Source organism: Indicator indicator, chromosome 3 (assembly GCF_027791375.1).
Source record: "Indicator indicator isolate 239-I01 chromosome 3, UM_Iind_1.1, whole genome shotgun sequence".
Lineage (NCBI taxonomy): Eukaryota > Metazoa > Chordata > Aves > Piciformes > Indicatoridae > Indicator > Indicator indicator.
The window spans coordinates 25,514,456-25,523,551 of NC_072012.1; the positions used below are offsets into that span (position 1 = coordinate 25,514,456).

The window sequence follows — 9,096 nt, forward strand, 5'->3', positions numbered from 1 at the left end:
ACAAGTGCTGAGGTCTGCCAGAAGGCTTATGCTTCTCCACTGTCTAGAGGATTGGTTTAGCCAATTTATTTGAACAGGAGCCCAAAGGAAAATGAAATCACTGCTCAAGCAATATCAATCATGTGTACCACTTTGCATCAGGAGTCTGACCCAGCAAAGTCTTGCCAATGCAAACAGTAAAACAGCTAATTCAATAAAATTCACTGAATTAACTACCGTGTCTTAGAGATGGTTGAATGTTACTTTTGCAAAAGGAAAAAATTTTCATGGAAGTAGGCATTTATCATCCCTCCCCACAACCTTCCTACTCCTCACTGCTAATTTAGTAATTGCAGTTATCAACATAATTGTCATATAAGTAGGTAGAAATAACAAAAAATGAAAAAAAAAGTGGGATTTTGGCAGTTATATGACACTTTATTAAAAATGTGTTCTCTTAAGTGTAATAGAAACGTTCTTGTGCTGACTCTGTTGTATTGCTACTTAGTTTTTATGATTAAGTATATAGTACTGCTTAACTTCTGTCCTTTCTTGTTTGGTATTACAAGAGCCAGTATAGCAAGACCATGAAATAGATGAAGCCAAAATAATTCTCTCATACACACACACACAAAAATCATTTCATGTAAATTTCTGCTCTGTGCTGTTTCCAGAAATCACAGGAGCCTTTGCTAGGGGATCCTACAGCTATCATCCATGAAAGCAGGTGCAGAGGAGAAAGAAGGGGAGAAGAAAAAGCAAAGCTATATGAGGAACAATTTCACCATGTACTTATGCATAATATTGCAGGATTCTGAGTTATAGCAAGAAAATGGTTGTGGGTTTAATTGTACTCCTGCTTGCTTATTCCAGTTCTTTAGAATAAATCTTAACAAACACATTTATGCAAAAATATAGATATGCACATGCCCACAAATCTGTGCACATATTCAAATTCGCAGAAATTGCCTACATTCTTTTTCTGCAAAAATAGAGCACCTGGAAGATGGAAACGGGCTTAAGAACTGCACTTATTCCTAAGATTGCCTTATAACTCCCATCATAAAATCCCACATTCAGTTTGTTGTGATGTAACTGATGCAAAACCTTCCCTTTTGTTGCTTTGCTGCAGCTTAAAATTTAAGGAATGTTTTTGTCAAAACGATTAAAATTGTAAGACAAGGGATCTGTCCAGATGATGTTTTCTTTGGAAAGTTTGAAACACAAACTTAATATTTGGCCTACAGTGGGCTTTTCATCATGTTTGAGGGTTGTGACCTTTTGTGTTAACTAACCAACTTTCCAAGTTTGGTCAAAGTGCTAGCATTCAAAACTGTCATTTGCATGAACTCAGGAGAGAATTTGTGGTAGTTAATCTTCCAAAGAATGGCAGTTGGCACGTTTCAACACATATATAGATGAGGATTTGAAGCTTTGTGCTGCTGCAGACCAAGGTAGGTTTTGGTGCCTTCATCAGAGCTGGACATTTTGGCACTGTCCCAGCGAGCTCCTTGTTGCCTTTATTCCTGGGCTTAGCCTGCTTGGAAATTAATTTTGCCTAAACCTAATATGAGAGAAAGGAAAAAATTACCTATAGGAAAGTATTTCAGGGCAAGAAACCAAGAAAGAGTGGGAAATGAGGGCTGAGAATTGAGGTGGGAGTTGGCCACAACTGACTGAAAGGTATTTTGTGATTTTTCATGTATAAATAGAAAAGTAGCATATCTTTGCACCAGAGTGTCAGAATAGCAGGGAAAACATCTGAGGTGACTAGGAAGTTTTGCTCAAAACTGTCAGAATTCTTGATCAGCTATAATTTTGAGAGCATATCCAGTTGTATAATGCTGTGCCCTGAACCACAACAATACTTCAGATGATAGGCAACAACACAAATAGATAAAATGTCATTTTGACCGTTCAGTGATGGGACAGGAAGCAAACATTTTACAAGGAAGCCCTTTTGAAGGATTCTTCAAAGTGCAGTCAGTGGGATTTGATGGTGTGCATCAGAGTTCAGCATTGATCTTGGAGTTTTGGCCAACAGGAGACTGGGCATATTCACTTCTGTAAAGCACATGCCCTATAAAAGCCAGAATCCACATTTTAGAGCCTTTTCAAATTACTATTTGGAATTACCTCTATCAGTTAGTTTTATCTGTGCTGCTACATAATTAATGTTCAAAGAAACTGACTATTTTTCATTGGGCATGTTACAAGCTGAAAGTAGGTTGAACAACTTAAAAGTGGGAGATACTTATGGAATTTTAAAAGAACTATGTGCAAAACAATTAGAAACTTCTAGAACTTAGTTGGAATTGTCAAGTGTGTAATCATGTGCTAAAATAATGCAGGAAATGTGGCCAGTGTAAAAGAAGACTGAGTCTTGTGTTAAGCCATTTTGGACTTACAGAACTTGGAATTGAATTTCCTGGTAGTTGCAGGTGACTCAAATCCATGAGTATTGTACCTCAGTTACCAGCTATGAAATGGATATGCTGACACTGTTTACCTCTTAGAAGGCTAATGGAATGGTTCTGATACATTGAGAGTTCTCATTTGATTACAGCAAGGGGTCTCTATCAATGACTGAGGGCACTGGTAGTGGTATAATCATAAATGGGCAGATACGGATGCATTACACACTTCGGCACTGTGGCTTTTTTTCACTCATAGGATTTACACATCCCTTTTTTTTCTCAATACTAGAAGATAACCATATGTCAGCTACAATTAACAGCTAGTTTCTGAATTGAGAGATTGAATAGCAAGTATTTTTATGAAAGTTACAGGAAAATCACTAAACCTGAGGGCATCTCAGGTTTATTTGGGATACTGAGGTGCTACAAAATAATCATGGTATAAGTAATATATTGCTATTACATTGGTATTTAAAAAAAAAAAAAACAACTAATAATGTGGGGTTTTTTTCTCTTCATCTAGGAGTTGCTGATATTTTTACAAAACTTGCCCACAGTACACTGGGGAAATGAAGAAATGAGTGTACTACTAGCAGAGGCCTACAGACTGAAGTTTGCATTTGCGGATGCTCCCAATCATTACAAGAGATGAATACAGAGCCAGAAATCGTTAAGACCCGACGTGTTCTGCAGTATTATGGCATGTGTCGTCCTGGTTGTGCTTTCAGCTCATTGCTCTTTCATTTGAATTAAGATGACCATTAAAATTCTGTTAGAATTTGCAGAATGAGAATGGAATACCAAAGAAATGGCCAAAGCAGGATATTGAGCACTGAATGAACTTGAAAGTGAACTTTTCTGTTCAACATGAAAAATGAGTTCAGGAGTCTGTCACTTAATTTTCCTCTCCCCATCCCCCCACCGCTTCTAATTAGAAGAATTGCAGTCTGTTTGGTTTCTGTTGAGCAGTTTTTATGTTTTTCTAAGACTTAAAACTACTTATGGAATGATTTTGTCATTACTTATGGGTTACCTGCCATGACTTCTATCAGCCAGTTTTGGTCAGTAAAAGTAATTTGTTTCGAGTAGGAAAAAAAAAAAACTCTTCATAGTTATAAAGACCATATGAGACAGTAAGGCCTGTGTTTTAAGGTCTAGTTATAACTCAGAAGATGCTGTTATTCACATACCATCTGTTGTTTCTCCATGGAATTGGGTTAGAATACTTCAATGTTATAAGAATATAGAAGGTTGCAATGGAAATGGGTGGCATTTTTCTAGGCATTACTCAGTCTTGCAGGGTGCTGTAGAAGCTTTTTAGCCATACAAAGGAGTTATTTAAAGACAAGGAGTCACGTATAACACTAAAATAAATTCCACTATGTGTATTTTGAAGTGCTTTTAAAATATCGAATGAAATAGAAGGCATAGTCTTGTCGAAGTAATTAAAGCTTTTCTTTCAAGGCCTTTCAGTTTTTCAGTATGAAAGTTCACTTTCAAGAAATGTGTTAAGAAGCTTGATTTGCAAAGCAAGATATATTTTTATCTCAGTTGTTGCCTTATACTCCATTTCTAATGTGTTAGAAGAGGAAAATGAATCTTATCTTTCCAAAGCTTTTTTGTTAATTAATATTTTTTTACTAATTATTCAGAGGAAGTGAGGAAGATGGTTCCCAGTAACAATAACTGTGTACTCATATCTTTTGTGTCATTAGCAGAATAAAAATTCTCTATGACTTTATAGAATGAAGTTAATGTTTCTTCATATTATCTTGGGATATTGAATAATTTCTTAAAACTTAGATAATTTAAATGCACTATTTATTTTCAAGAAATATTTTCAGGTATGAGTTCTGATGTTGCTCTGTTAGATGTAAATAAGTCATACTAATTTGTGCCTACCCTATAAATACAGGTTGGTAAGGGTGAGGGTTACAACAAACAATATACTGGAAGCTGAGAATTGTTATTCATCTGTTTAGTTCTTGAGTTGCACAACACTGCACAAAAAGTGTAGTACACTTTTTAGTTTGGGAAATAGAAGATCTTCAAGAGGTTTTATCTTGTGACTTGTTATTGGAAGATTATTTTCAAGCTCTTGAAAATAGATACGTATTTTGAAGAAAGTGTTCTAGATGTATTCACTGCATTACTTGTTTTGGGGGCCTTAGGTTCTTGACACTGACTTTATATTAATTTGGTGTTTCAGGGTAAGTACAGTAAAATACATTTTCCCCAACATGTGATTATGAGATCTATATTTTAAAAATATATGAAAACTTTCACAGAAGGGGAAAAAAATAATTCAGAAACAGGAGTGTTTGATGACTAGGATATATTGCTATTCCACTGCTGTCAGCTGAGGGTTTTGGTTGTGATGGTTCTGGATTGCTGCATTTGTGCCTAGAATGGGTAGTGGATCTGTCTTTCTTACACGTCCATAAACTCTTTACCATAAACTCGGTTCATGATCTCATGTATTAAAATTTATGTTTACAGAGAATATCATATTGTGCCTAACAGAGTGTCTACCAATAACAGAATAAAAGAAATCTGAAATTTAATACCATTTGCTTTAAACTTAGTATCTACAATCATTTGTTAGTAGAAACGTGTATTATGTAACAAGACACACAGCATTAAACGTACAATGTTGTAAGAGTTTTCTATTAACTCTTTTTTGTTAAGATGTTATTTAGCTAGTTACATGTAACATGGAAAGTTGACCCATAGTTCTCTGTTGTGTCAGATGCTCCTGCATATCATTTATGGGATTGAAAGTATAAAATTTCCTTCACTGGGTCTTCGTAAGTTGTCTGCCATGTCTTCCAAATTCAGCATATACCTCTTATTTCCCCTGGAAGAAAGTATTACCATTAGGGGTCACATTTACAATCGTGTCTGTGTCAGCAGTTGAAGATTGCACTTGAGCACATTGCTTTTTAAGGATGGTGGGAAGTTTCCTAATACAGTAACAATGCTTATATATGTAGATACAGATTTTCCTGGAAAATATGATACAGATATATAAATAACATTTATATATCTATACATAAAGGAATAATTTTCAGTAACTAGAAGGCAAACATATGTAAAATTTCAAAATTTCAATGCTTTAAGATTTATATAAAATATTTTGTTTTTATTAAAAAGATACCACCTTGCATTTAACAATTTTTACATCTCAGGTAAAATGTCGTTCCAAACAAAATATTGCGTAGGAAAGGAAATCATGCTATCCTTATTACATCCCAGGTTGGTTTTGGTTTTGGTTTTGTGTTTGTTTTTGTTTTTGGTTTGGTTTTCAAAATTCAGTATTCTGAATATTATAAAATTCCTTTGTAATACGTATTTTCTTATGGAGCAGGCACCGTGACACATCACTAGTGAAATCAGGCAGTAATTTCCTAGAACTTGTGAAATATTGAAATTGTGTCTAAAATGTTTGTTAAGGAATTTCTGTAATAAAAATTTTAAAATGTACAATATAAAAAGATTTATGACTACACTATTTCAAAAATGTAAATAGTAAATTAGATAACTATGTAAATACAGTACATGCTATAGTAACTTGAAATTTTATGTAACTCTCTGAGAATTTAGGTTCGTTATTTTTTGGCTTATGGAAAGGCATACAAATTTGTTTTTAACTTCTGAACTGCAGAATTAGAAGTACATGAAATTCCATGGTATGTTTCTGAGTAATATTAACACTGAGACACTGGTTAAAAATGTAGAACTGATGAAAGCTAAGGAAATAAATGCATATTTATGAAGTGCTATACAGAGTGGAAAGGGGTTTTTATTGTTTTCGTCGAGCACATAGCATTTTGCATCAAGGCATGTTTTTGGTGTGTTTATGTTTTATGGTCTCAAATCCCTGTATCACAGGAGCAAATGCAGTAGCAAAGCTTCAGTTCACAGTTATATTTCTGCAACTTTCTGCCTTTGTATCTTGTAGATTTTGCAAGTTAATAAGACGGAGAACTTCCAAAGGTCTCTGCATATACCTTATACATACAACATATTGAACATCATCTGCAAAAAAAAGCAGACAAATTTGTCACCACAGCAGAATTAAATGAGAGGGCAAGTAGAGCAAAGAAAGGCAAAGCAAACCAAGGAGCTATAGAAATTGTCATAACTCTGGAGGTGAGATAGGAGAGGGAGCTTCAGCTCCTTGGTTGGGGGAAACAGCAAAAGGTCAGTTATATCTGGAAACTTCCAGATTATTTAAATAGATTATCAGGTAAGGAGGGATATCTTCTATGTGTAAAGACAGCTAGTGAGAGACTTCCAATAATTGAGATGAGTCTGGTAAGAAAATATACAAGGCTGGTGATGTGGAAGGCAAAGTTAATAACTTTCCTGCTTTAAACTCTACACAGCATTCAGGGAAATAAGAGACCTAAGAATGCAGTGGGCAATATTTTTTTGTTATGTGCTTGACTGACAGTGAATTGTACTTGCCTGGTGTCTCGCCTTGAATGAAATTTGTGTTTTTTCATCTCTAATCTGCAGAAAATCAGCAAGTGGAGATTTTTCAGATTACTTTTTAAAAAAGCAGAACAGATGAAGAAAGTGGAGTAAAGGCCCCAGGATCTCACAAAAATATGTGCTGGGAGACAAAGCTGAAAGCCATTTGCTAGTTGATTTCCTCGTAAAAAAGCAGTTTGGGGTATCTGCTTGTGTCCTAGACACATATCCCACAGATATAAATGTGAAGAGCAACAGAAAAAACTTTTCAGAAATCTGATCCTCACTTCAGGTCACTTCCTCCTTGAAAACAGAATGAAGAGGAATTTAAGCAGTTTGTAGTGCTTTCAGTTCTTTGGCGATTGGAAAAGGAGGCAAAGTGGAAAAGCCTCCAGTCCAGCAATCACTCAGGCAGGATGCTGTGCCATGGGAAAGAAATCCAACTCAAGTACTTCGCATCACTCTGATGAAGAGTGAAGTTCCTGAGCAGTTTGATTCCAGATGATTTGCAATTTTATAAGTTAAAGCTGAAATCTTGCATTCTATCTAATTCCCTAAGCTCAGTGAGCTGAGGCAGCACTGCAGTAAATAATTAAATTGCTATGGAACCTTGTTAAAGAACCTTTTAACACTTCAAAGCATTCTGTATGTACCCTACATTTAAGTCAAGATGTATGCCAGAAATGAGAGCCTGAGAGATAGACTGCTGAAAGCCTCTCAGAGACAGGTGCTCTGAAATGGAGGCTTTTTTTTCTGTCCAGAAGAATTTCCTACAAGCTTCCAAATGGGAATAATGTGCACAGTCAGTAAAGCATAATTGTTTCAACTGGACTTCCACGTTTGTGCTTGTGATGAAGCTTCCTCAGCATAGAAAATTGAAGTCTGAACTTGCCGTCAGTATGTACAGGGATTCTTGGAGACTTTAGCTTAGAAGTCTGAACTACAGGTATTCGTTTTGTCCCTAATACAGAATTACCTAGAAATGTAAGTCAGAATGGGCGAAAATTTGTAGAGAAGTCTACTGCAATGTCCATTGATCTGTCTTTGTTATCAGATCGATCAAGATTTAATGTACCTGTTTGACTTGATTTTCCTGATATGTCCTACACCTTTCTCACGATTTCTGTGAGATCTGGATTGTGGGGACCAGTCCACTTTATTCCAGAAATTTCTTACCCAGCCATCACTTAAACCTGCGCCTAATCGTATATCCCTTCAGGGGAAGGCAAACATTTTGAATGTCAGAGCTGTAGAAGAAAACAACAAAAACAGGGAATATGGAAGAGTTTCATTCTCATTAATTTCTGATTTCCCGAAAGGATGAGGAAATGCATCTTTTGGGGTGTTTGGACAACTTAATCCTCAAACTCAGAAAGCAGACTCTGACAGAATATTTTGAATTTCAGGTTATTTATCTTCATCTGTTTTCATCTTCCTCCATAAAGAAGTGAGATTTCCAGTGACCAGTGCCTGCTACCAGCCCATTTGATCAGTTCTGTTCCTTTTAGCAGCAGCAGAAATACAAAATACATCACTGTCATGATAGCTCACAGGAGGTAACAAGATGTCTAGGCTTATCAGTAGTAGATGGCTATCTCACAAAATGTCATTGTAACAATTAAGGCAACTCAACAGACTTGGCATTTTTCATCACTTTTGGTCAAGAAATAAGTCAGTAACTCCAGCTCAAAGCAACGCTTGTAGAATCACTTTTACACTGTAGTTAACAATAGGCTATAGATGTGAAAAAATAAAGCCTCTCTCTCTCTGCCTGATCTAGGAACAATTTATCCTAACACATCAGTGAGTATTTGCTGCAACAGTATGGAATATATTATCTCATGCACATAAATAATGCAGCTTTTGCATGAAGGGATGAATTAAGTTGACGTATCAGATAGATTGTGTCATTGTATTTTTTCCCAGATATTTGACCAGTATTCTGTCAGTGGAAAATTTTATGCCATTTGCTTCAGAAATAAATGCCAGGTCATAGAATTGCCCTCTTGTGCTCTGTTTAGTTACCTAGACCCATCTCTGTATCAAAGAGCCTAACTAGTCCACTTTAAATTGTTGTTCCTCCAGTAAATTGATAGTATTAGTTTTGTGTCCTCCTACTTGTATATATTGATTTTTTTATATGTAATTTTCTTGTGAAGTACTCATGTAGCAAGTTTCTGTAAGACAGCAGTGGTAGCCTCTCAATTTCAAATTATGGTTAGAG

The 9,096-nt window shown here is 35.7% G+C and overlaps 1 protein-coding gene across 4 annotated transcripts in view; it reads left to right on the forward strand.

Moving 5' to 3' along the window:
- The window catches only part of TBC1D22A (TBC1 domain family member 22A), a 151,732-nt gene extending 148,663 nt beyond the window's left edge, over nt 1-3,069 (forward strand). For all 4 annotated transcript variants that reach the window (XM_054399624.1, XM_054399625.1, XM_054399626.1 and 1 more), the window contains one exon: nt 2,920-3,069. In XM_054399624.1, the coding sequence (XP_054255599.1) occupies nt 2,920-3,048 (129 nt within the window). In that variant the 3' untranslated portion in view covers nt 3,049-3,069. The remainder of the gene's footprint in view (nt 1-2,919) is intronic.
- Nucleotides 3,070-9,096: the final 6,027 nt, after the last annotated feature.